We start from the raw sequence: 25,639 nt of genomic DNA, 5'->3' as shown, positions 1-25,639 counted from the left end.
AGCTTGTAATGAGTTAAGGTCTATCACACGAAACTCTGACAAATTAGAACAGAGGAAAAAAACCAATTTTTTAAAAAAGGGCAAGGAATACAAAGTGATAAATAAGTTAGTTACATCTATATCAGTTAACAGAAGGCTGTTTATACAGGGTGCACCTAGTTGGCTCAGTTGGTAGAGCGTGCGACTCTTGATGTTGGGGCTGTGAGTCAAAGCCTCACAATGGGAGCAGAGTTCACTTTAAAAAAAAAAAAAAAAAGGCAGCTCCATACAAGATATTGAGTGGAGAAGAAAAAAATGCATAAGTGTAAGAAGTGATGCTGTTTTTGTAAAGAACTCAGTGCCTTCTTCTCCTCCATGTGTGTGGTCAGAGAACATGAAAAAAATGGAAGAAAGGAGTAAGTACAAATGGAGTTAAAAAAAAAAAAAGACACTAGTCCCTCAATCCCAGAGACACCCTTCTACATATTAATTTGGGGGAGGAAAATGTATGTGTAAACAGACATACAGAATCTGTATGAGTATGCATATATATATATTTAAAGATGTTATTTATTTGACAGAGATCACAAGTAGAGAGAGGAAGGAGTAGGCTCCCTGCCTAGCAGAGAGCCCGACGCAGGACTCGCGCCCCACCTGCATATGTTTTTTACAAAGGTGTACACACTATTGATTACCTCAGGTAGAATGGGGGGAGGCTTTGCCTTTAATACATCTTTGCATTGCATTGTTTCACTTGCTATAACAGGCATCTATTATAATTTGAAAAACATCAAATTTTTAAAATTATGCAAAACACCACCAATAAACATTCTGTTTATGTTACCTATTTATAAACAGTATTTTCCCACTCATCTACCCTTCCATATTTCTCCTGATTTGCTGCTGGAAGCACTATAACCTTTTGGCTACTCACCTAGCATCTGACAAACTGCAACAAGAACTAAGCATTCCAATTCACACATTTCTATGATACAAGCTTTTATCAGTAGCACTTAGTTATTTTTCTTTTTTCTGCCACTTCCCACTCTTGTTTTATTTGCTGAATCTTTTTGATTGACCAGAAGTACATACACCTTGGGATACCCTCTGCTGAGCCTTGGGAAACCCCACGCTCATGCTTGTGCTCTTAGGTGGTCTTTCTTCCCAGTTTCCCATTCAAGCAACTGTTCTCCATAGTGCCTGCAGGCTAGAACTGTTACGTTTCAAGAGCAGTGCTGTCCCATAGAAGTATAGTGTAAGCCCCATAAGTCATTTTAAATTTGCTAGTAGCCACATTACAAAGGTAAAAAGAAACAGGTGAAATTAATTTTAATGTATTTTACTTAACCTAATATACCTAAAATACAATTTCAACATGTAATCAATATTTTATTTTTATTTTTTTTTAAAGATTTTATTTATTTATTTGACAGAGAGAGAGATCACAAGTAAGCAGAGAGGCAGGCAGAGAGAGAGAGAGAGAGAGAGGGAAGCAGGCTCCCTGCTGAGCAGAGAGCCCGATGCGGGACTCGATCCCAGGACCCTGAGATCATGACCTGAGCCGAAGGCAGCGGCTTAACCCACTGAGCCACCCAGGCGCCCCTGTAATCAATATTTTAAAAATATTTTATATTGTCTTTTCCATACAAAGTCTTCGAAACCCAGTTTGTGTTTTACACCTATAATATAGCTCAGTTGGGATTAGCCACAGCTGAAGTGCTCAGTAATTCCATGTGGCTAGTGGCTATGCTATTAGACCCCAGGGTTGAACAGGAGCTCATCATCTGAAAGCCCTATATAGTTCATGACAAATTTCTAATTCCTCCTCTTTGGCTGATTTCCTTTTCCAAATTCATTAACACCTCAGAGTATAAATAAGGTACAGTGAGTGTTGCAATGAACACACTTTATCATGAACTCAATACTTAGCATTAGGCTGTTTCCAAAAATCAGGTCCACCTTCAACAGCTAGACTTCCCATGGAGGTGATTCAGGCCCACAGGAGAATACAGTCCTGTCGTTAGGTGGTGGTGTGGGTTGAAATCTCGACTCTGTCATTTACTACCGGGGCCAATTTCATTAGCACTCAGTTTCTCGTCTGCAAAAGGGTGATATTTACATCACCTACTCACAGGTCCTTAGGAGGATTAGAGGAGTTAATATAGATAAAGCATCTGGAACAGTGCCAGGTACAGAATAAATGTTCAATACCGGTTAGCTGTTGTTCCCGTAAACTTGTAGCAGGCTATGTGTAAGTCCCAGGAAAACACGAGAAATTCTGAAGAGGCTAAATTCCAGCTCAGGCCACCCCAGACGTAGGGCCCACGCGCTCGGACGCACCAGTCCTGGTTACAGAAGGCTCCACTCCCCTCTCCCTTCCTGGGTCCCCGGCCCGCACTTCCCCGTCAAGGCTGAGGCGCCACGTAACTAAGGCAAACCTGGGGAGACACCTGTGGCCGGCGACCGAGACACTTCAGACAGGGTGTGAGGAGGGTCCACTGGAAGTGGGAGGGACAGACTCTTTGACTCTCCAGCTATCTGGATACCCGCCCCGAGGTGAGACCACAAAACGGGCCTCGGGCCCCGGGGACTTCCAAACCTCCAACCCCCTCCTGCGCAGGTGGTGAAGACTCCCGTCCTTAAAGACTGCGCGCTGGGCCCGCGAGCCCGTGGGTGGGGGCGGGGCCGGGCCATCTTAAGCCCCGCCTCCTCCGCCGGACTCGAGCCTTCTGCGGACGGCTAGGCCGACGCACCTAGACCCTCGCAGCCAATCGAGAGGCGCGGCGCAGTTTCAAATAAAGACGGCGGGTGAACATGGCGTCTGCTTTTGGGTCTGGGTGGTGATCGCTGCGCGTTCTGTGGTGAAAATGTGGCGGGTGAAAAAACTGAACGTTATCCTGTCGCCTTCGCCCCAACCGGTGAGCAAGAGAACCTCAGGGACGGAGAGAGCTGGGTCGGGGCTTTGGGGCGGGACGCCGCAGCGCCGAGTGTCCTGGAAAGCTGGGTCGAGGGGAACTTGGGGAAGGGCTGTGTGTCTGTGTGTCTGTGTGTCTGTGTGTGTGGTCTATTAACGGTCCTGCCGCTTAAGCGCGGCTGCGGTGGAAGTCTACTCTTCCTATTGCCGCAGGAGCTTCTTAGAAAGAGAAGAGGGGCCGGCCTGGCCCAGTCCAGGCTTTCTTACACTCTCCTTTCTCAGGGAAAACCAGCTATGAGAACTCCTCTCCGAGAACTTATTCTGCAGCCCGGTGCCCTCCCCAACTCTGGAAAAGGGCCCCCGATAGGCTACTCGCCGACCTCATCACTGTGCAAGCTGGGATTGCAGGTGAGATTCGCCTGGCCGGCTTCTCGACTGGGCTCTTCGCCGAGGTCGAAAGCTCAGAGGAACAGAGGGCCAAGGCTGGAACGTAATTAATAAGGATAATGAAGTCTTCTGCCTTAGTGACATCCATTTACAGCTATTCAGGCCAACAGAGAGGTGCCCTAGGGTGGTTAAAGGAAATCCACGGGGAACCCAGACCTCTATTTAGCTGTTAGTTTTTATCACCTCCTCCCCCGTTAAACCTTTACCAAACTACTGAGAAACACTATCACTTTGATTAGTGGTTCTCCCGCTAATGTGGGCTCACACGCAGAGATCAGTCAGCTGCCACAGTGAGGCAATATCCACGTTCATTCCAAGAGGTTGCCAGAACTCTTCCTGGGATCAAGTTACCCCACTAGAAGGCAGGGTACCTGGACAGACTTCTTTTAAACTAGCCCCATGTAGAATTGCCCTCACTGAGTTGTACTTTTTTCAAAAGTCTTAAGAGAAGTAGCCACGTGGAAACTGCTTTTCAGTTGTTGTAAAAACTTGCTGAGGAAGGAGATTGACCCCTCTATAAAATTCCTTAAAGAAATTTCTTTTAGAACTTAACTGCCTGGGATACTTGTCTTCCTGAAGAAATTGCTGTCCTCTTTTTTTCTGATAAGGAGAATTAGGTAGTCTACGGTATTTTCCCTCTTGCTCTGGCTTCTAGAGAGCTTAGGGTCAAATTTGATCATCAGATATAGCTACGGTTACTCCTTGAAATAGGAAGATTTGCTTCCTTTTTCTTTTCTATGATTTGGTATCTCATTAACCTCTATCTGCCCTTTTTCATGCAGACTAAATTATTTGTAACATTTTTATTTTTAGTTGATTTTTAAAAAGATTTTTAAAATTTATTCATTTGTCAGCGAGAGAGAGAGCACAAGCAGGCAGAGTGGCAGGCAGAGGCAGAGAGAGAAGCAGGCTTCCTGCTGAGCAAGGAACCCAATGCGAAACTCGATCCCGGGACTCTGGGATCACAACCTGGGCCAAAGGCAGCCAATAAACAGACTGAGCCACCCAAGTGTCCCTATTTTTAGTTATTTTTATTTATTTATTTTTTTAATTTAAAAAAATATGGAACGCTTCACGAATTTGCGTGCTTGCGCAGGGGCCATGCAAATCTTCTCTGTATCGTTCCAATTTTAGTATATGTGCTGCCGAAGCGAGCACTAGTTATTTTTATTTTTTCTTTAGTAGGCTCCATACCCAACGTGGGGCTTGAATTCAGGACCCCAAGTTCAAGAGTTGCATGCTCCACCCACTAAGCCATTCCGCTGCTCCTTTGGAGTCTGAATTATTTTTGAGATACAATATAAATTAAATAGGTTAGAGGAGGAAAGAAGAATATGTGAAAACAGAGACTTCCTGAATAACATATGTATAAAGGTAGCAGCCTTTCTTAAAAACACTGTTTTAACACTTACTGACCAGTAGAACTTTCTGGTGGGGCACTGTCATTTGAGCATTTGACTTGGTTTCAGCTCAGGTTGTCCTCTCAGGATCATGGGAATGAGCCCCATGTTGGCTCTGCAGTCTGCTTCCCCTCTCCCTCTCCTGCCCCTCCCCCTGCTCGCTCACCCTCATTCTCTCTTTCTCTTTCTCTCTCTCAAATAAATAAATAAATCTTAAAAACAAAACAAAACAAAAATACCCAAAACTTTCTGGGTTGAAGGGAATGTTTGATAATATGTGTTGTCCAGTATGGTGGCCATAAATTTTGTGGCTGTTGAGCACTTAAAAGGTAGTTATTATGACTGAGGACCTAAATTTTGACTTTTAGGGGAGCCTGGGTGGCTCAGTCAGTTAAGTGGCTACCTTTGGCTCAGGTCAGGATCCCAGGGTCCTGGGAGCAAGCCCTACATTGGGCTCCCTGCACATCAGGAAGCCTGCTTCTCCCTCTCCCACCAACCCCCCACTCCCCTCTACTTGCATGCTCTCTCTCACTGTGTCTGTCTCTGTAAATAAATAAATAAAATCTTTAAAAAATTTTTTTAATTAAAATTAAAATATATTTTAGTTTTATTTAATTGTAATTTACCATATTAGTATAGTCTAGGTTAAAAAAAAGAGTACCTGCCTCCCTTTCCCTGCTCTCCCATGTGTGTACTTGTGCTATCTCTCTTTCTCTCAAATAAATAAATAAATCCTTAAAGTAATTTTCTACATCTTCACCAACACTTGGTACTTTTTTTTTTTTAAGATTTTTATTTATTTTTATTTGATAGAGAGAGATCACAGATAGGCAGAAAAGAAGGCAGAAAGAGAGGAGGAAGCAGGCTCCCCACCGAGCAGAGAGCCTGACACGGGACTTGATCCCAGGACCCTGAGATCATGACCTGAGCCGAAGACAGGTGCCCCCACTTGGTACTTTTTGTTTTGTTTTTTATAGTGGCCATTTTAATGGGTGTGAGGTGTTATGTCATTGTGGTTTTTTATTTGCATTTCCCTAATAATTAGTGATGTTGAGGATCTTTTCACGTACTTTTTGGTCATTTGTATTACCTCAAGAAATGTCTATTTTAAAGTTTTTTGTCCATTTTTTTTTTTTTTTTATTTGACAGAGAGAGATCACAAGTAGGCAGAGAGGCAGACAGAGAGAGAGAGAGGAGGAAGCAGGCTCCCTGCTAAGCAGAGAGCCTGACGTGGGACTCCATCCCAGGACCCTGAGATCATGACCTGAGCCGAAGGCAGCGGCTTAACCCACTGAGCCACCCAGGCGCCCCTGTCCATTTTTTTTTTAAGATTTTGCTTATTTATTTGAAAGAGAATGAGAGAGAGAGCATGAGAAGGGGGAAGGGTCAGAGGAAGAAGCAGGCTTCCTGTGGGACTCGATCCTAGGACTCCCTCCAGGATCATGACCTCTGAGCCTAAGGCAGTCGGTTAACCAACTGAGCCACACAGGCACCCCAATTTTTTGCCCATTTTTTAAAAAGATTTATTTATTTGACAGAGAGATCAGAAGTAGGCAGAGAGGCGGGCAAAGAGAGAGGAGGAAGCAGGCTCACCACTGAGCAGAGAGCCTGATGTGGGGCTTGATCCCAGGACCCTGAGACCATGACCTGAGCTGAAGGCAGAGGCTTAACCCACTGAGCCATCCAGGAGCCCCTTTTTGCCCATTTTAAAATTGGGTTATTTTGTTGTTGTTGTTGTTGTTGAATTGTAAGAGTTCTTTATATACTATATATTACCAGTTTTAAGATTTTCAAATATTGTTTCCATAAGTGATTTTTTAAAAAAAAATGAATAGGAACTTGATAAACACAGCAAAAACTGTAAGTGTAAGTTTACATTTCTCAGAGTCTTTGGTTTGTTTATTTAGTTTCTGAGCTATCGCATACTGATTTATGTTTTTTATTTCATATCTTCATTTATGTCTTTTATTACGGTAATGCTCTAACCTTACTAATATTGCTGTCTTTGCTCTTTTTGTTTGCTTTAACCTCATGTCTCTTTGTCATCACTTTATTTTCTACTTTGAAAGAAAAACTTCTAAAAACTGGAAAAACAAACAAACAAACCAAACCTGAAATAAAGGGACGCCTGGTGGCTCAGTCCGTTAAGCCACTGTCTTTGTCTCGGGTCATGATCCCGGGATCCTGGGATCCTTGCTAAGCCAAGAGGCTGCTTCTCTCTTTGCCTCTGCCTGTCACTCTCCCTGCCTGTGCTCTCTCCCTCTGACAGATAAGTAAATAAATAAAATCTTTAAAAAAAAACTGAAATAAAATGTGTGAAAGTACATAAAATATACAACTTAACAAATTTGTATGAAGTACCTGTCATTGTAATCAACACTCAGTCAGCAAATTGCCAGAATATCAGAAGCCCTTTTTAGCTTAACCTTATGTTTTAAAGTTTTATCCACTGATGTAAATGAGAGATTTCACGTAAGTCTGATTTTTTGGTTTTTTTGGGGAACATAATTGTTCTTTCTATCTCAAGCTACTGAAATAGTTTTATCTTCCTTATATACTTCAGTAATTTTATTTTTTCTTAACAGTCTTGCTTGGAACTTGGTAAGCCATTTCAATATGCAAACTCTGGTCTTTCTTTACCTTGGAGAAACTTTCTTATAATATTTGTTAATTATATTTGTTTACTTGTTAGTAATTAAATATTGTTAATTATAAAATTTGTTAATTTCTTCATGGCACTTTTTTCTTCACATGTTAGATTTACTGGATTTATCTTCCAATTCTTTTAGGTCTTCCCTAAGGTTTATATTTCTTTGTATTTTTGTCTTTGCTTTAAGATACTTTTCCACTTGATGAGCCAGGCCAGTAATTCCAACTCTACTCTGATCATTGTCTTTCAATTCATTTTATTGAATTTTTTAATTAAAAGTAATATTTATTATTTCCATAAGGGCTTTGTGTGTATGTATTGTACTATCCTCTTTTAATTCAGTTTGCTGAATTTTTTGTTTAAAAGTACTTTTTAGGGGCGCCTGGGTGGCTCAGTTGGTCAAGTGTCTGCCTTCGGCTCAGGTCATGATCTCAGGGTCCTGGGATCGAGTCCCGCATCGGGCTCTCTGCTCAGCAGGGAGCCTGCTTCCCTCTCTCTCTCTCTCTGCCTGCCTCTCCGTCTACTTGTGATTTCTCTCTGTCAAATAAATAAATAAAATCTTTAAAAAAATAAAATAAAAATAAAAGTTCTTTTTACTATTTCCGGAAGGTCTTTGTATATGTGTGTTGTTGTACTCAAATCTTCTTCCATTGTCATCTGTTTCTTCTATCAGCTGTTTTGTTAGGGTCTACTTTTTCTAACTATCTTAGGATTTATCCTTTCTGTGCCTATTACATCCATTTAAGTACAGTCATATTTTCCCTTTCTTGTTCATTGAGTCTCAGGACCAGCAACCCTGGAGGTGGTAGAGGGCACAGTGGTCTTTGTGGCTGTGAACCAGCATGTGGGGGGTTATCAGTCCTTTATGAGGCATCAGGAGGAAGTCTCTGTTCTTCATTTTCCTCTGCTGTAAAGGTTAGAGCTCTAAAAATACCAAGGGTTAAATGGATTCATCCCATGTGTTTCAGGACACTCTCAGCTCTTGAGGCCAAGGAGACTGGGTCTCTACTTCAGATTGATGTTGCCCTTTATCCTAGGGTCCATAGATTTCTGTGGTCTCCAGCAAGACAGTATACTAACTCTGGTCCCCAATTTCTCATCTATCCGAGAAGAGGGAAAATCTTGGAGCAACTCTAGGTTCTGGCAGAGCTTACCTAGAGATCCTTCCTACCCATTCCTCTAAAAGTAGGTTGGAGTTAGGATTGGAGACAAGTGGGTCACATTCAAGCTACCATCTCCCCAGGATATAGATAGATTATCTCAGCCTTGTTTATATTGTAGGCTTGTTCACTTGCAAAGATCCAAGTTGGTTTCCCAGCTTTAGTCAGGGTTTAGTTTAGGGTTTCTTTAGTGCGCAGCAAGACTTAGCCAAATTTTACCTATACAGAGGTGATGAAAACTCTTCCTTTGAGTTCAGACAATATTCTGTACCCATAATTATATGTTGGGAACCTGAATTGACTGCCTTGGTCACCTCCTTTTGTTTTCTTTGTCAGGAAGGCAGCAACACCGCATCTCCACCCGATTTTATCAATGCCAAGAGGACTGATTCCCCTTCAGAACAGTTCACCCATCCCTCAAAGTGGCTAAAAGATCCTTGTCAGCATGAATCAGATGAGCAGCCCCTAGATCTGAATCCCCAAACTAACTCTACTCCTAAAATATCTGAGGAAGCTGTAGATCCACTGGACAACAATGTGGTTAAAACCATGGTCCTTGTACCCTCTCCAGTGAGACAACAGCAAGACGTTACACTTGAAGCTCATTTAGATACTATGACAGAGACAAACAGCTCATTTCCAGATGAGCCTCTGAGGCTAGGAGATCTGCTAAGAGAAGGGGTGGCAGCCTGCAAAGAAGACAGCTTTTCAGAGGTTGTTCCCGCTATACCTGATAAACCTACATTTCTGCATCCTCCATCCCATATCTTGGAGAGTCTACCAAATCCCTGTTCAGCGCAACAGCTACACTGCTCCAAAGAAAGCCTCAGGGGTGGTAGGACTGAGGCTATGGTTGAGGACTTAGTCCCTTCGGAAAGTAATATCTTCTTGCCTTCCTCCATGCTCTGGCTCTCCCCGTCAACTGCCTTAGCAGCAGATTTCCCTGCCGGGCATGTGGACCCAGGGGAGGGAATTGTAGAGCACAGATCTGTAGAGGAAAGAGAACTTAGCTTTCCCACACTCCTTGAGAAGACTGAGTTAGGAGATCAAGCACTTGTCTTAAATATGGGAGATACTCCATCCACATGCCTAACTCCAAATCCAGGAGAGATGGAATCCCAGGCAGCTCCAGACCCAGCAGTAGAAGATGCTGGTAGGGTTCTCATCTCTGATACAGGGCCTTGGATGTCCCCACTGGCCTGGCTGGAAAAAGATGTAAATACTTCGATTATGCTGGAAAATCTCCGCCAGAGCTTATCCCTTCCCTCTGTGCTTCGGGATGCTGCGATTAGTACTACCCCTTTCCCTACTTGCTCCGTGGGGACTTGGTTTACTCCCCCAGCAGCACAGGAAAAGAGTACAAACACCTCACAGACAGGCCCAGTGGATATCAAGGATGGTACTTCTGAGACAGAGCACCTCCTATGGGGGTAAGTGTCCTGTATCTTTGTGCCCCTGGCCTCCATTAATCAGGACCTGCTGCTCCCATTCCCTCACCCTTTCTTTCTTCTCATGTTCTTTTCTTGCAGCAACCGTCCTCTGGATCTAACTGCCTTATCTCGACATGACCTAGAAGATAACCTGCTGAACTCTCTCATCCTCCTGGAGGTTCTCTCCCGCCAGCTGCGGGACTGGAAGAGCCAGCTGACTGTCCCTCACTCAGAGGTTCGGGACAGCAGCACACAGACTGATACATCTCCCAGTGGGGTAAGAAGTTCTTCCCAGTGGGCCCTCTTCTTTAAAATATGTATAAAAGCTGAGGATCTGGAAAATCCCTTAGAGCTGTGGGTACTCATTATACCCCTGGGATACATCATCATTTTCCTAGGGAATATAAGCAAGGAAAGTTTTAAAGGAATCAGTTTCTAGATGTTCATCTTTCACATGTACTCTTTTTGTTTTAAATTTTAATTTTTTATTAACATATAATGTATTATTAGCCCCAGGGGTACAGGTCTGTGAATCACCACACATGTATTCTTTTTTTTTTTTTAATTTTATTTATTTATTTGACAGAGATCACAAGCAGGCAGAGAGGCAGACAGAGAGAGAGAGGAGGAAGCAGGCTTCCCTCTGAGCAGAGAGCCCGATGCGGGGCTTGATCCCAGAAGTCTGGGATCATGACCCAAACTGAAGGCAGAGGCTTTAACCCACTGAGCTATCCAGGCGCCCCCCGCACATGTATTCTTAACTAATTTTTTTCTTTCCTACTTCCTCATTCTCAGTGGCCCTTTCCTACTTTCCTAAAGAGCAGCATATTCACGACCTATCCTGAATCTTACATTGTCAAGGAATAATAATCAAAGGACAGTAGAAAATCTTTGTGTACATGCTGAGAAAGCAAATGGCTGCAATGATAACGTAACACATGTGGATTATTAAAAATTTTGACTGAAGTTCACTATTGAGATTTTGGCATGTATCTCCAAAGGAGCACCTAGAATTGGGTCTTTTCTTCCTCCATTCCTACTTATGCCCATTACTTATGTGAAGCAGATTCTCAGTTCTTACATCTAGAAGAAAGGAAAATCAGCATAGAATTGTTGCTGAAGCATGTCTTAGTGTAGGAATTATAGTAATCCACAGACACATGAGTTAATAAGGGGAGGGAATTGCTGTCCTTTTTATTAATAGATTATTCCCAATAAAATGTTACTGGGTTAAATGGACTTCTTGGTTGCAGAGATATTGATTAATAATAGACTTAATATATTATAGAATTAAAATATGTTACGTGAGGATAAAATTCTGAGTGTAAAAATACAAGGTTCAAGGAAGAAAGGATGATAAAAAATTTCTGACTCTTTTTAAAGATTTAAAGATTTATTTAGTTGAGAGGGAGGATGTGCATGCATGCAGAGGCAGAGGGAGAACGAGAAGGAGAGAAGCAGACTCCCCACTGAGGGTAAAGCCCAAAGCAGGGCTTGATCTCACCACCCTGAAATCATGACCTGAGCTGAAATCAAGAGTCAGATGCTTACTCAACTGAGCCACCCAGGGACCCCCAAATTTCTGATCTTTTTTTGTTTTAAATTATTTTATTTTTAAAATTTATTTTATTTTAAATTTTTAAAATTAAAAAAATTTAAATCTATTTTTATTATTTATTATTATTATTATATCATTATTATTATTATTTTAAATTTCCGACCTTTAGGAAGAGCTTGTGTATGCATTGTTTAAAAAGATTTATTTATTTGAGAGAGAGTGTACATGTGCGCAGGGGCAGGGGCAGAGGGAAAGGGAGAGAGAGGATCCTTATGTGAACGCCCTACTGAGTGCAGAGCCCCATGTAGGGCTTGATCCCAGGACCATGAGATCATGACCTGATCAAAATCAAGAGTGGGATGCTTAACTGGCTGAGCTACCCAGTGGCCCCTGTTTATGCATTTTTTTAAAAAAGATTTTTTATTTATTTATTTGACACACAGAGAGAGATCACAAGTAGGCAGAAAGGCAGGCAGAGAGAGGAGGAAGCAGGCTCCCTGCTGAGCAGAGAGCCAGATGCAGGGCTCGATCCCAGGACCCCAGAGGCTCTAACCCACTGAGCCACCCAGGCGCCCCTCAAACTATCACTATTTATAACATGGTTAAAATTACAGCCTTTATAACATTTTAAACTTAAGAGTACTCAGTCTTTCAAGGTTATCCTGTGAGATATGAGAGGAAAACAGTTTAAAGACCACTATTCTAGAGGATTCTGGTTGTGACAGCACAGGTTGAGAAAGGAAGGGAATGGTGTCCAGGGAAGGAATTGAGAGCCTCAGTCTTGTGGCCTTTGAGATAACGGGTAGCTACTGCTAAGAAGAGCTGGTCTCCAAATGCCCAGAGACCTGGGGTTGAAAATATCCTCAACTTTACCTTCTGCCAAAATCCTGACCTCCTTCCCCACTCTTTCCCTGAAGCTTGCCAAATCCCTTTGGAGGCCACTGAGCCAGAGCCAAAGAGGGGCAGTGACAGCACCTGCCGCCATTCCCTATTCCCCATCACAGTGTCCTGTCCTTCCCGCTTGGCTGCCTCCTTCACACTAATCTCATCACTTGCCTGACTGCCCCGCTCTGAGGAGCATTCGTGCCCTGCCCAGCTCTCACAGAGTGCTGTGGGCCTTACCACACACGATGTGGTGGGGAATAATGGCCGCTCTGCAGGGGAGGGGAGCAGCGAATGCCACAAGCTCTGTCGCCTTAAATCCAGACTGCTGTAACATCATGACTCAGCACTGCTGCTCCCACAGGTTTTGTCTCAGATGATGGCTGCCTTTCAGCAGTAATGACATTTCTGGGCTTTTCTCTCAGAACCTGAGTCTTTGTATGGCTCTGCTGTCTCAAGATCATACTTTTCCACTCTACACAGCATACTAATTTTTATCTGCACTAAGGTAAGGCATAGACAGAGAATGAGAAAAACGACTAAGAAATATTCAAGAAGGTTACTAGAAATTAAGAGAATTACAAATTAAAAGAATGAAATTAAAACTATTTTCGTCTCACAAAATGGCAAAAAATAAAATAGATAATACTGGTAAATATTGTCCCATTGTAGGTAGGGTGTATAAATTGGTTCAACCTTTTTTGAAAGTAGTTTAAGATCATTAAAGCAATTCAGACTTTTTGACCCAGTAGTTCCACTTCTAGGAATGTATCCTAAGAGTTAAAAAAAAATGCTGCATAAAGGCAGTAGCTTTTTTCGAAAACACCATAAGATGGGATATTCTGCAATGTAATTTTATTTATTTATTTATTTAAAGATGTTTATTTGAGAGAGAGAGAGAATGAGCAGTGGGGAGGGGCTGAGGGAGAGAAAGAGAGAGAAGCAGACTCCCTGCTGAGCAGGGTGGTGGTGGGGGGTGCTAGATCTCAGGACCTGGAGATCATGACCTAAGCCAAAGGCAGATGAACCAACATACCACCCAGGCACCTTGCAACGTAATTTTAAAGTATGCTTATGAAGAGTTTTTAATAACATGGAAAGGAAGTATAACATAAATCATGGCTTTTAAAGAAAGGAAATTGCAAAAAAAAGAAAGGAAATCAGAGTTTAGATAATTTCTGAAAGGCTTCGAGGTGAGGTAAAGTATCAGCGGAAGTTAAAAATGAGTGTACTCTACTTTGATAGGTCCCCATGTTCCAGTCTCAGGCAATTTCAGTGAAGAGAGTGAATATAAACTCAAGGTTAAATAACATTAATATAATGAAATTAAGTAATAGAAGGAAGACCCCATGTTTATTTATGTTATAATCTCAGTTGTGATTTTCTTTCTTTTTTTTTTTTTTAAAGATTTTATTTATTTATTTGACAGAGAGAAATCACAAGTACACTGAGAGGCAGGCAGAGAGCGAGAGAGAGAAGGAAGCAGGCTCCCTGCTGAGCAGAGAGCCCGATGCGGGACTCGATCCCGGGACCCTGAGATCATGACCTGTGCCGAAGGCAGTGGCTTAACCCACTGAGCCACCCAGGCGCCCCTCAGTTGTGATTTTCTTAAGCATTACTGTCTTTCATCATACCTAAAACACTGTCAGTATTAAGATGCATCCCAATTTCAGTGGCACTATTGTATAAAAAGATAATCATCTTAGAATTTATTGAATAAGGTAGTTTCTTTTTTCAAGATTTTATTTATTTGATAGAGCACAAGCAAGGGGATTGGCAGGCAGAGCAGGGAGAGCCCGATGTAGGGCTCGATCCCAGGACCCCGGGATCATGACCTGAGCCACCCAGGCCCCTTGAATATGGTAGTTTCTTTCTAAATCAGTAATCTTCCTGACACCTGAGGGAAGTAATATATTCCTCAGTTACAGCAAATCCCTATAGCCAGAAAATCTCTGGTGTGGAGTTATAGTGAAATCTTTCAGGGTAGTTGCTATACTGTTGGTTAAGAATCATTGCTCTCGGGCACCTGGGTGGCTCAGTGGGTTGAGCCGCTGCTTTCAGCTCGGGTCATGATCTTGGGGTCCTGGGATCGAGTCCTGCATTGGGCTCTCTGCTCAGCGGGAAGCCTGCTTCCTCCCCTCTCTCTGCCTGCCTCTCTGCCTACTTGTGATCTCTCTCTGTCAAATAAATAAATAAAATCTTAAAAAAAAAAAATCATTGCTCTAGGGGTCCTTGGGCGGGTCAGTCGGTTAAGCGGCCAACTCTTGATTTCTGCTCAGATCATGATCTCAGAGTCCTGGGATAGAGTCCTGGGTCTGGCTCTGAGGTCAGCAGGGAGTCTGCTTGGCCCTGTCCTTCTCCCTCTGTCCCCCTCCCCACTCATGCTTGCTGTCTCTCAAATAAATAAATTACATCTAAAAAAAAAAAAAAAAAAGAATCATTGCTCCGGATGGTGAAATTATTAATGGCTTCTTTTTCCATTTTATTCACTCTATATTTCCAAACTTTTATAAACCTTTAAACACATGTCATCCTTATAGTTAGAAAAAGGTTGTTTTTTTTTTTTTTTTAAGATTTTATTTATTTGACAGAGAGAGAAATCACAAGCAGGCAGAGAGAGAGGGGGGAAGCAGGCTCCCCGCCGAGCAGAGAGCCTGTTGCGGGACTCTATCCCAGGACTCTGGGATCATGACCTGAGCCGAAGGCAGCAGCTTAACCCACTGAGCCACCCAGGCGCCTGAAAAAGGTTATTTTGAAAAGGAATTTTTTTATGTACCTCTGGATTTTTTTCTGACTCAGCTTCCTTCAGCTGTGAGCCTTGCTCCTGCTTTTCATAGGAGAGGGTCCTGGATCTTGGCAGATGGGAGGGGGAATGTGGCGCTGGTGGGGCATGTTGCCTCTTCAAAGGGCACACTTTTGTTTCTCTGACTAGACAAGTAAGAAACCTCAGCATCTTCAGGAGAGCCAAGAGATTGGACAGGCTCTGCAGCAGGCCAGGAATGTCATGGTAAGTACTGATTGCCTTTATGCCATCTCTGGGTGTGACGATCAAGAATGAGTCTTGGGGCACTTGGGTGGCTCAGTGGGTTGGGCCGCTGCCTTTGGCTTGGGTCATGGTATCAGGGTCCTGGGATCGAGCCTCACATCGAGCTCTCTGCTCGGCGGGGAGCCTGCTTCCCTCTCTCTTTCTCTGCCTGCCTCTCGGCCTACTTGTGATCTCTCTCTCTCAAATAAATAAATAAAATCTTAAAAAAAGAAGAATGGAGAGTTCTGGGTGGTTAGCAGATGGTGATTATCTTCTCCCTACTGGGAGCTTGAAACTGGGGTCAGTGGTTTCCCCTCCCAGTGCCCTTGGTTATTAGTTCCAACTTAGTGACTTTATTTGGTCTCTGGTCTAACCTAACCACCTTTCCATTTACAGCAGTCTTGGATGCTAGCTTCTAAAGAGCTGATATCCTTGCTTCATCTATCTCTGTTGCACTTAGAGGAAGATAAAACTGCCGTGAGTCAGGAGGTAAGCAGCACGAAGGTGAAGGCACTCCGGTGAGACTGAAAGTCCAAAAAAAGGAACTGGACGTGGTGTCTGATTCTTTTTTTTTTTTTTTTTAAGATTTTATTCATTCATTCATTCATTTATTTATTTTAGAGATTTTATTTATTTATCTGACAGAGAGAGATCACAAGTAGGCAGAGAGGCAGGCAGAGAGAGAGAGAAAGGAGGAAGCAGGCTCCCCGCTGAGCAGAGAGCCCGAAGCGGGACTCGATCCCAGGACCCTGAGATCATGACCTGAGCCGAAGGCCGCGGCTTAACCCACTGAGCCACCCAGGCGCCCGCGATGTCTGATTCTTATCTTGTAGTCTCGGCATGCAGAAACCCTGGTCTCCTGCTGTTGTGACGTGTTGAAGAAGTTGAAGGCAAGGCTCCAGAGCCTCAAAGCAGAAAGGGAGGAGGCAAAACACAAAGAGGAAATGGCCCTTAGAGGCAAGGACGCGGTAAGGTGCCAGGCCTTTGTTCCTGGATGTGGGAGGTCTCTTCTTCAGGGTTCCTGCAAGAACACAGAGTTACTTGCCCTCTTCCCTCAACAGGCGGAGGCTGTGCTAGAGGCTTTCTGTGCACATGCCAGCCAGCGCATCAGCCAGCTGGAACAGGACCTGGCATCCACTGGGAACTTCAGAGGCCTTTTGAAGGAGACCCAGGCCCAGCTGGTAATTTGAAGGCATTTTCTTCCCTGGGATCTAAGCTGACACACTGGGATGGCCATATCCCCGCACTCTGTTGTATCCAGAGGGAGGGGGCCATCTCTGTAGGCAATCCTTCTTGTGTAGGTTGGGCTTCATGCTGAGCAGAAAGAGGTGGCTCAGCAGACAGCAAGTCTGACTTCAAACCTACAACAGGACTGGATATCCATGCAGCTGGATGTGAGTATTTGGGGCTATTATATCACCCTTTACTCCCAGCCCGCCCTGTTAGGAGCCCTGCCTCGAATGTGCTCTCCTGACCTGCTTGCTTCCCCTACTAGTACGTAACATGGACAGCCTTGCTGAGCCGGTCTCAACAACTCACAGAGAAACTCAAAGCCAAGAGCCGGCAGACCCTGCAGGAACGTGATGCTGCAATTGAGGAAAAGCAGCAGGTACAAACTAGAAGTGGGGACTTCTTAGGCCTGGTTTCCTCATCCTCCTCTGTAGAAGGCCTTTCTAATGAGTGGTATCATTAGTCTCTTTCCCTGGTTGTGTCCTTTTTCTCCTCTGGGTTTGGAGACCAGCCAGGTCCTTTCACTGTAGATGGCTTTGGGCCCAGTTGTTTCCTTTTCTCTTTAGTACCTTCTTCAGCTACTTTTCTCCTCTTTCTCCTTTTTACTGGGGAACTTATTTCTGCAGTGTTACTGCCCAGGAGCAAGGTGCTTTGCTGTTCTGTCCAGAAAGAGAAGCTGGTCTGAGTCCTAGGATTCCTGATTCAGGAAGAATCATAGGAGAAAAATCTATCTTTTCTTCCTAGGTTTCCAGGGAGCTGGAACAAGCTACTACCCATTTAGAGGACTGCAAAAGCCGAATAGAACAACTAGAGTTGGAAAACACTCACCTAGCAACAGGTAGGGGTGTGTGTGTGTGTGTGTGTGTGTGTGTGTGTACATGTACACATACATACACGAACAAGCCCTGTGCCCTGCTGAAGCCTGGCGTATGGCAGTAGAACAAAGAAGTGCTGTGGAACATTTTTTTCAGAGCAGAAGAACAGAGAGGTTTTGGCCTGATGACTACATGGTGTCATTAGGATACTTTTTGTTTAGATATCCGGGCTCAGCTGCAGAGTCTGGCCAGCATGGAGAGTCAGCTAAAAGAGCTACAGAGTCAGCATGCCCATTGTACCCAGGACCTGGCCATGAAGGATGAGTTGCTCAGCCAGCTGACCCAGAGCAATGAGGAACAGGCTACTCAGTGAGTCACTATCGGGTTGTGGTGGCAGTCAGCACCCAGAGTGTAGGATGGCTGGGATCTAAAAGAAGGTCTTTGGCAGATGGCAAAAGGAAGCGGTGGCACTAAAACACACGCAGGCAGAGCTGCAGCAGCAACAGGCCGTCCTGGCCAAGGAGGTCCAAGACCTGAAGGAGACCCTGGAGGTGAGGAACATGGCTCGGGGCAGGGGAGCTGGGAGCAGCGTGCCTCTTACCTGATGCTATGCTGGTGACATTTGAGGCTGGGGACCAGAAAAAGCCTCTGTTCCCAGGGCTCTGAAATTTCCCACTTAGCTCATTTTCACCCCCTCCTTCTCTCGCCCCTTGCCTTCCTTCCTTTTCCTGTGTCCCCAGTTTGCAGACCAAGAGAATCAGGTTGCTCACTTAGAGCTGGGTCAGGTGGAATGTCAGTTGAAAACCACGCTGGAAGCACTCCGGGAGCGCAGCCTGCAGTGTGAGGACCTCAAGGACACTGTGGAGAACCTGAAGTAAGATTTCTACGTTCCTGTGCTTCACCTACTAAGTGTTTCCCATCCAAGTACTAACCAGGCCCAATCCTGCTTAGCTTCCGAGATCAGACGAGATCAGGCGCGTTCAGGGTGGTATGGCCATAGACATTCACCTACTAAGTGTTTATGCTTCCTCGGAACACTTCAGAAACTGCAGTCTCCAAGGAGACTGTGACATGATCCAAGATCCTCTTGTTTTCCTCTTTTTTTTTTTTTTTTAAAGATGTTATTTATTCATTTGAAAGAGAGAAAAAGAGAATGAGAGCATGAGAAGGGGGAGAACTAGAGGGAGGGGGACAGCAGACCCCACACTGAGTGCAGAGGCTGAGGCCAGGCTGGATCCCAGGACTCATGACCTGAGCTGAAATCAAGAGTCAGACGCCCAACTGACTGAGTCACCCAGGTGCCCCATGTTTCCTTTTTGAATGAAGCTCCGTGTGGGGATTTGGGAGAGGAGTTCAGAGGTTGCCTGGTCTTTGGCTGTATTCTCTATTCTTTCCTGATTTCAGGGCTAACCTGGCTAGAACCATAGCAGAGAACCAGGAACAACACCTGGAGAAGACCCGCCAGTATTCCCAAGAGCTAGGGGTGCTGACTGAGCAACTACGGAGACTCACCCTCTTCTTACAGGCAAAACTAAAGGAGAAGGTAGGATCCAGGGATTCCTTCTCTTCCTTTCCAATCATATCTTCAACCAAAGACAATTTTATTCCTTCCTTCCCAATCTGTAGATTTTTAATTTCCTTTTCTCATCCTACTTCATTAGCTAGAACTTCCACCACTACATGGAAAGAGAGGGGTAAAAGGGGACATCCTTCCCTCATTCCTGATCTTAAGTATGATGTTAGCTGCAGGCTTTTGTAGGTTGAGGAAGTTCTCCTCTATTCCTAGTTGATGAGAGTTTTTCCAGTTGTATCTTTATCATGCAGAATGGTCTTCCTAAAACACTACTCTTCTTCCATCTCTGACCTTCACTGACTTTCAGTTACCTACAGTACTTCATCCTGTCATCCTTTTTTTCATCTGTTTCCTGCCTATTATGAACCCTTTACTCCAACTAGACTGCCTGTATACCACATGTCTCTAATCATACATGCCCTGTCTCTAATCATACCCAGACTTGGGCTGTTACCATGCCCATTTTCTAGAAACTAGAAATACCTTTCCTTTCTTTATCCTCCTTATTTCAACTTCTTTCAAATGTTCCAGAATCACATGGACTCAGTGATCTCCTGCTGTATTCTTCATGAACTTACTCTCCTTTTGCACTTGCATTAGTTTCCCTCAGATGTCTAGATTATGATGTTTAAAGAAAGCAGATGGGGGGCGCCTGGGTGGCTCAGTGGGTTAAAGCCTCTGCCTTTGGCTCAGGTCATGATCTCAGGGTCCTAGGATTGAGCCCCACATCGGGCTCTCTACTCAGCAGGGAGCCTGCTTTCTCCTCCCTCTCTCTGCCTGCCTCTCTGCCTGCTTGTGATCTCTGTCAAATAAAATCAATAAAATCTTTAAAAAAAAAAAAAAAAAGAAAGAAAGAAAGCAGATGGGACACCTGTGTGATTCGGTTAGTTAAGCATCTGACTAGATTTCAGCTCAGTTCATGATCTCAGGATCATGAGATCAAGCCCCAGGCTGGGCTCCACACTCTGGTGAGTCTGCTGGAGATTTTCTCTCTCTTCCTCTCACTCTGGCCCTCCCCCTGCACTCACTCTTCCTCTCTCTTTCTCTCTCTCTCAAATAAATAAATATTTAAAAAAAAAAAAAAAAAGAGGGGGCACCTATGTGGCTCAGTGGATTAAGCCTCTGTCTTTGGCTCAGGTCTTGATCTCAGGGTCCTGGGATCAAGCCCCCCGCATCAGGCTCTCTAGCAGAGAGCCTGCTTCCCCCCGCCCTACCCCATCTACCTACTTGTGAACTTGCTCTCTCTGTCAAATAAATAAAATCTTTAACAGAAAACAGAAATTTAGCCTTTCTTCTTTGGCTTTCCCACAGTGCACACCACACAATATATTGTTGATATCTTTCGGAATAGTTAATCAGCTTATTCAACATTGAAAGGTACAACCACGATCCTGAAATTTGGAAGTGCTTATGATCTGACCCTAGTGTGTGCTAAGCACAGAAAATGTGAAAGAATCCACAGTGTTTCAGGGAAGATAGGTGTAACCTTGACATCTTGACTTGGGATCATGATAGAGGTCTTCATGGAGGAAGCATCAGTTATACCTTTGAGAGTTAGCATGTCTTCTCAGAGCAGGTGATCCTTGGGCAGAGTCTTGAGTTTTGGAAGGTGGGGGTGGGGCAGGGGCAGGGTTATGTAGGAAGGCCTACTAGGCAAAGTCAGAAAGTGCCTTTCTGACTATGAAAGTCAGAGAGGCACTGTGTGTACTCTTCTTGTAGTGTCTACCTTATAACATGACCTGGGTTATGTGCTGGGGTTACAGGTGAACAAGATAAGGCCCTGCTCATAAGGAATTTGGCAGGTTTGGAGTCTGGGAAGTAGCTTTTCAGTATAGAAGCTATATGGGGCAAGAATGACAAGGAGACAAAACTAGAGAAGTAGACAGGAGGCCTGGAGGTTTGAACTAATGGCGATTATAGAAGGGTTAGAAAGGAAAGGGTGGACTGGATGAATTGAATACGTATTTAGAAAATAGAAGTGGGGGCGCCTGGGTGGCTCAATGGGTTAAGCCATTGCCTTCGGCTCAGGTCATGATCTCAGGGTCCTGGGATCGAGTCCCGCATCGGGCTCTTTGCTCAGCAGGGAGCCTGCTTCTCTCTCTCTCTCTCTCTCTCTCTCTCTCTGCCTGCCTCTCTGCCTACTTGTGATCTCTCTCTGTCAAATAAATAAATAAAATCTTAAAAAAAAAATAAATAAATTTAAAAAAAAAAGAAAATAGAAGTGGGTGCCTGGGTGGTTCAGTGGGTTAAGCCGCTGCCTTCGGCTCAGGTCATGATCTCAGGGTCCTGGGATCGAGTCCCACATCGGGCTCTCTGCTCAGCAGGGAGCCTGTTTCCTCCTCTCTCTTTCTCTGCCTGCCTCTCTGCCTACTTGTGATCTCTCTCTGTCAAATAAATAAATAAAATCTTTAAAAAAAAAAAAAAAAGAAGAAGAAAATAAAAGTAATAGAACCTGGTAACCAATTTGGTGTAGGAGTAAGGTGGAAGAGTGAAGGGTCGTCTCTAAATTGCTGGAAAGATGATACCTTCTAGAACTGGGGGTGGCACACTTTTCCCATAAAGTACAATATCGTACTTTTGTCTTTTTGGCCATGTTGTCACTATCTTAACTACTCAACTATGCCTTTGTAGCTCAAAAGCAGCCATAGATAATATGTAAATAAATGTATGGCTGTATTTCAATAAAGCTTATTTACCAAGACAGGTGGCAGGCCAGATCTGAACCACAGACTGTCAGTTGCTGCCCTCCCAATCCCCCGGCCCTAGTATCATAAACTGGAGGAGGAACAGATTTTTGGTGGGATGGGACAGGGAAAATGGTGAGGTCAGCCTTATGTAACCTAAATTTCAGGTAGACTGTGGAGCGTTCTGGTAGATTTTTCACAGGCTTTTGGGTCTGGAGATTGAGAAAAAAATCTACTTGAGAGAGACAGATAGAAAGTTCATCCACGTAGTAGTAGCTTTTTTGTGGAGTTCCCCAAGGCAAGGCCTAGGGAATGGATTAGAGTATAAAGAAGGCCAAGGATGAACCAAAAGGAGTCCAACAGTTTAAGGAACAACCTGTGGATAGAGAGAAGAAATAGTGAGAAGGTTATGAGGCATGTGTATGAAGGAGAGAGTCATGTCCCAGAAGCTGAGAAAAAGAAGTTTCTTTTTTTTTAAAGTTTTTAATTTTTTTATTTTTTAAAATTTGACAGAGATCGCAAGTAGGCAGAGAGAGCAGGGGGAGGAAGCAGGCTCCCTGCTGAGCAGAAAGCCCAATGTGGGGCTTGATCCCAGGACCCTGGGATCATGACCTGGGCTGAAGGCAGAGGCTTTAACCCACTGAGCCACCCAGGCACCCCAAGAAAAGGAAGTTTCTAAAAGAAGAACATGGTCATCGATTATCAAATAGGTCAGGTAAAACAAGAGCTGAAACATGTCTGTGGAATTTGAAAGTAAGGATGCCCTTAGTGAACCAAACGAGTTTTGGTGGAATGGTGAGGAAGAAGACTGAGTGTAGTGGGCTAGGGAGTCACTAGATAATGACAGTTTTAGGCGGGAAATGTAGGCTTCTTTATCTTTTTCTTGATCGGAGGGGAAAGAGAAAAGGCAGTTTAAAAATGGGATTTAGTGGGGCACCTGGGTGGCTCAGTGGGTTGAGCCTCTGCCTTCGGCTCAGGTCGTGATCTCAGGGTCCTGGGATCGAGCCCCACATCGGGCTCTCTGCTCAGCGGGGAGCCTGCTTCCCCCTCTCTCTCTGCCTGCCTCTCTGCCTACTTGTGATCTGTCTGTCAAATAAATAAATAAAATTAAATTAAAAATGGGATTTAAGTTAAGAAGGTTTCTGTGTTTAATTGTGTTTTTGTTGTTGTTGTTGTTGTTGTTTTGTGAGAGAATTAAATTCTGGGAAAGGAGCTAATTGAGAAGGTGCTGAAAGAGAAAAAAGAGAGTAGATGGAACAGCATTCCAGAGGAGGTGGCTTCTTGGTACCTGGAAGTTTAAGAGATCATAAGCCTAAAGAGCCGCTGACCATGTTTCTCCTCTACCCTTAGGCTGAACCAGAGACCCCCGTGGTAAGCACAGCCTGTGCTCCTGCCCAGGAATGCCCTCTGCCTACTGCCAGCGCCTTCCTGGGAAATGTCTTGACAACAGTGGCAGATGAAGGTTAAAGGCCCTGGGATTTAGGGGTGGGAGGGTTGTGGCCCTGGCTTCTGTTATGGCAGACCCTTGACTGGGTCACCAGAGGAGCCCTCTACCTTGGTTGGTTTTGTTTCAGAGTCAGAAGCATCTCCTGTGCCCTTGCTCGGAAGTGACAAGAGTGCTTTCACCCGAGTAGCATCAATGGTTTCCCTTCAGCCTACAGGTTAGGATGGGCTCCAGGGATCCTGCCTCATTTCTAGATCTGGTACTCATGATAAAGAGTAAAACAGTGAGAAGTAATTTGCTCTAAAAACCTCAATTTTACATGGGCTCATTTTATTTCTGCCTTTTGGGATCTGCGGTGTTCTGGAAATTTAAATCCTATGGGTGGGGAACATGGATAAGAGTTGTGGTGGCGATGGCTACCCACACTTCTTCCTTCCAGAGCCCAAGGGCTCTGCTTCCAGCTAGCACTTGCTCTTTCAGAGATCCCAGGCATGGAGAAGAGCCTGGCAGAAATGGGTGAAATGACTCTGGAGCTTCAAAGCCTGTGCTCCCTGCTGCAAGAGTCTAAAGAGGAAGCTGTCAGGACTTGGCAACGAAAGATGTGAGTGGAGGGTGGTCTTGATCAGAGGGGGCAGGTCACGTGAGATGGCTCCTTATGTCCAGGGCCCAGCCAGCACCTGGGAGGACAGAAATAATGCTGAATTTTTCCCTCCCCTAGTTGTGATCTGCAGGCAAGTCTACAGGCCCAGGAAGAACAGCATCAGGAAGCCCAGAAGGCAAAGGAGGCAGACATAGAGAAGCTGAACCAGGCCTTGTGCTTGCGCTACAAGGTGAAGGAAGGGCCTAGAAGTGGGGCGATGAAGAACTGGGGCAGCTCTACTGGCCCATTGGGAGCAGTGGTCTCTCCAGGAATCTGGGTGGTGGGGATTTTCCAATCCTTGCCCTAGTTTTGCCCTTCCTGGGGTCAGCTATTTTACACGTTTGGGAATTAGCAATGGGCTGACCCATCTCCCAGGATGACCTAGAAGTCAGGAACTCAGGCAGAACTCTCTCAACACTGAAACATGCCTTGCCTGATGTAGCCCTAGAGGAAGAATCGGGAGTGTTATCAATTGGTGTTATTGGAGCTGGACAGGGGTCAGACACTAAATCCTATCTCCTGGCAAGGGCTGCTAAGAAGCCAGCTCTCTCAGTGCTTCTTACCTCCCTTTCCCTCACAGAATGAAAAGGAGCTCCAGGAAGTGATACAACAGCAGAATGAGAAGATCCTAGAGCAGATAGACAGGAGCGGCGAGCTCATAGTATGTTCAGTATGATGCCTGGCCCTCCGCCTTCTGTGTCCCTGAGGGCTAGAATTTCAGATTTGGTGGGAAATGGATCCCTGGTCTTCCCTTGTTCACCGTTCACCACATGGGATAATAAGGGTAGAGAGGCCCTTTGAGGGCTACTGGACATCTCTCCATTCTCGTCCCCAGAGCCTTAGAGAGGAGGTAACCCAGCTCACCCGCTCACTTCGGCGTGCGGAGACAGAGACTAAGGTGCTCCAAGAGACTCTAGCAGGTCAGCTGAACCCCGACTGTCAGCCTATGGCTACTAACTGGATCCAGGAGAAAGTGTGGCTCTCCCAAGAGGTGAGAGGTGACTCAGCAGAGGAGCTGGATAGCTGGCGGGAACCCTAGGCTGTGCCTCTACTGATCTGAATATACCTACAGGTGGACAAATTGAGGGTGATGTTCCTGGAGATGAAAAATGAGAAGGCAAAACTCATGGTCAAGTTCCAGAGCCATGTAAGAATTCCCATGCCATTCAGGGCCATTTCCCACTACTACTAGCAAGTGCTCTGCCATATTTTCCTTGCCCCACAAGCTATGCTGTTTTTCTGAGTGTAGGACTTAATGCATCTTGTCTGTTTTCTAGAGAAACATACTAGAGGAGAATCTTCGGCGCTCTGACAAGGAGTTAAAGAAACTAGATGACATTGTTCAGCATATTTATGAGGTAAAGGAGGGAGGGAGTTGATGTAGCTAAGGCACCTGGCATAGGGCTTGGCCCCAGGAAGTACTCAGGAGCATCTCTGTGGTTCCCAGCCTGTGCTGAGCCCTGGGCCTGACTCACTGTTGCAGGCTTCTCTGTGGCTTCTGCTCTCTCCCCTCTGACCCAGTTGGTGCTTCCTGGGGCTGGGAGCCTTGGACTTATGACCCTAATCTGCCTTTTATGCCTCTTCCCAGACTCTGCAGTCCATCCCAGAGGTTGTGAGGGGTTGCAAGGAGCTACAGGGATTGCTGGAATTTCTGAGCTAAGAAACTGAAAGCTGGAATCTGTTTCACCCTTACCTGCAGTACTCCCTTAGCCCAACACCAGGACCAACGGACAAAGAGCTAGCTGTGTTTAATGTTATTTAAATAAAATATATTTAATGTATTTCTTCAAGTTCACTGAATCGTGTTT

At 44.7% G+C, this 25,639-nt stretch overlaps 1 protein-coding gene and 1 non-coding gene across 3 annotated transcripts; one reads left to right on the top strand and one right to left on the bottom strand.

Moving 5' to 3' along the window:
* Window positions 1-2,690: 2,690 nt before the first annotated feature.
* On the top strand, window positions 2,691-25,612 carry SPAG5 (sperm associated antigen 5). 2 transcript variants are annotated; one of them, XM_004746994.3, is made up of 24 exons: window positions 2,691-2,897; window positions 3,186-3,301; window positions 8,887-9,980; window positions 10,080-10,257; window positions 15,353-15,427; window positions 15,842-15,934; window positions 16,279-16,413; window positions 16,507-16,626; window positions 16,747-16,839; window positions 16,941-17,054; window positions 17,420-17,513; window positions 17,712-17,859; window positions 17,939-18,041; window positions 18,231-18,364; window positions 18,895-19,033; window positions 23,098-23,209; window positions 23,322-23,408; window positions 23,672-23,792; window positions 23,910-24,021; window positions 24,412-24,492; window positions 24,667-24,822; window positions 24,904-24,978; window positions 25,109-25,189; window positions 25,420-25,612. In XM_004746994.3, exons 2-24 carry the CDS (start codon window positions 3,188-3,190, stop codon window positions 25,489-25,491), a joined length of 3,531 nt encoding a protein of 1,176 aa, XP_004747051.1. In that variant the 5' UTR covers window positions 2,691-2,897; window positions 3,186-3,187; the 3' UTR covers window positions 25,492-25,612. The 2 variants fall into 2 exon arrangements, with proteins under 2 accessions (XP_004747051.1, XP_004747050.1); XM_004746993.3 differs by having other exon boundaries at window positions 3,176-3,301.
* Window positions 4,397-4,498, bottom strand: LOC123389217. The gene has a single exon (XR_006603815.1). It is a non-coding gene; the product is annotated as a U6 spliceosomal RNA (small nuclear RNA).
* Window positions 25,613-25,639: the final 27 nt, after the last annotated feature.

This window comes from Mustela putorius, unplaced genomic scaffold (assembly GCF_011764305.1).
Source record: "Mustela putorius furo isolate JIRA1106 unplaced genomic scaffold, ASM1176430v1.1 tig00003962_pilon_pilon_pilon, whole genome shotgun sequence".
Classification (NCBI taxonomy): domain Eukaryota; kingdom Metazoa; phylum Chordata; class Mammalia; order Carnivora; family Mustelidae; genus Mustela; species Mustela putorius.
The sequence above is the reverse complement of the archived record's forward strand: the minus strand, read 5'-3'. Positions and strand labels throughout refer to the sequence as shown.

What these genes read in the sequence shown, in the direction of transcription:
- SPAG5 (XM_004746993.3), top strand. Translation starts at nt 2,847, where the DNA reads ATGTGGCGGGTGAAAAAACTGAACGTTATCCTGTCGCCTTCGCCCCAA. An exon ending in AGGAGACCCAGGCCCAGCTG is followed by an intron (nt 16,627 to 16,746) that starts GTAATTTGAAGG and finishes CTTCTTGTGTAG; the next exon opens with GTTGGGCTTCATGCTGAGCA. An exon ending in ACCTGAAGGAGACCCTGGAG is followed by an intron (nt 18,042 to 18,230) that starts GTGAGGAACATG and finishes CTGTGTCCCCAG; the next exon opens with TTTGCAGACCAAGAGAATCA.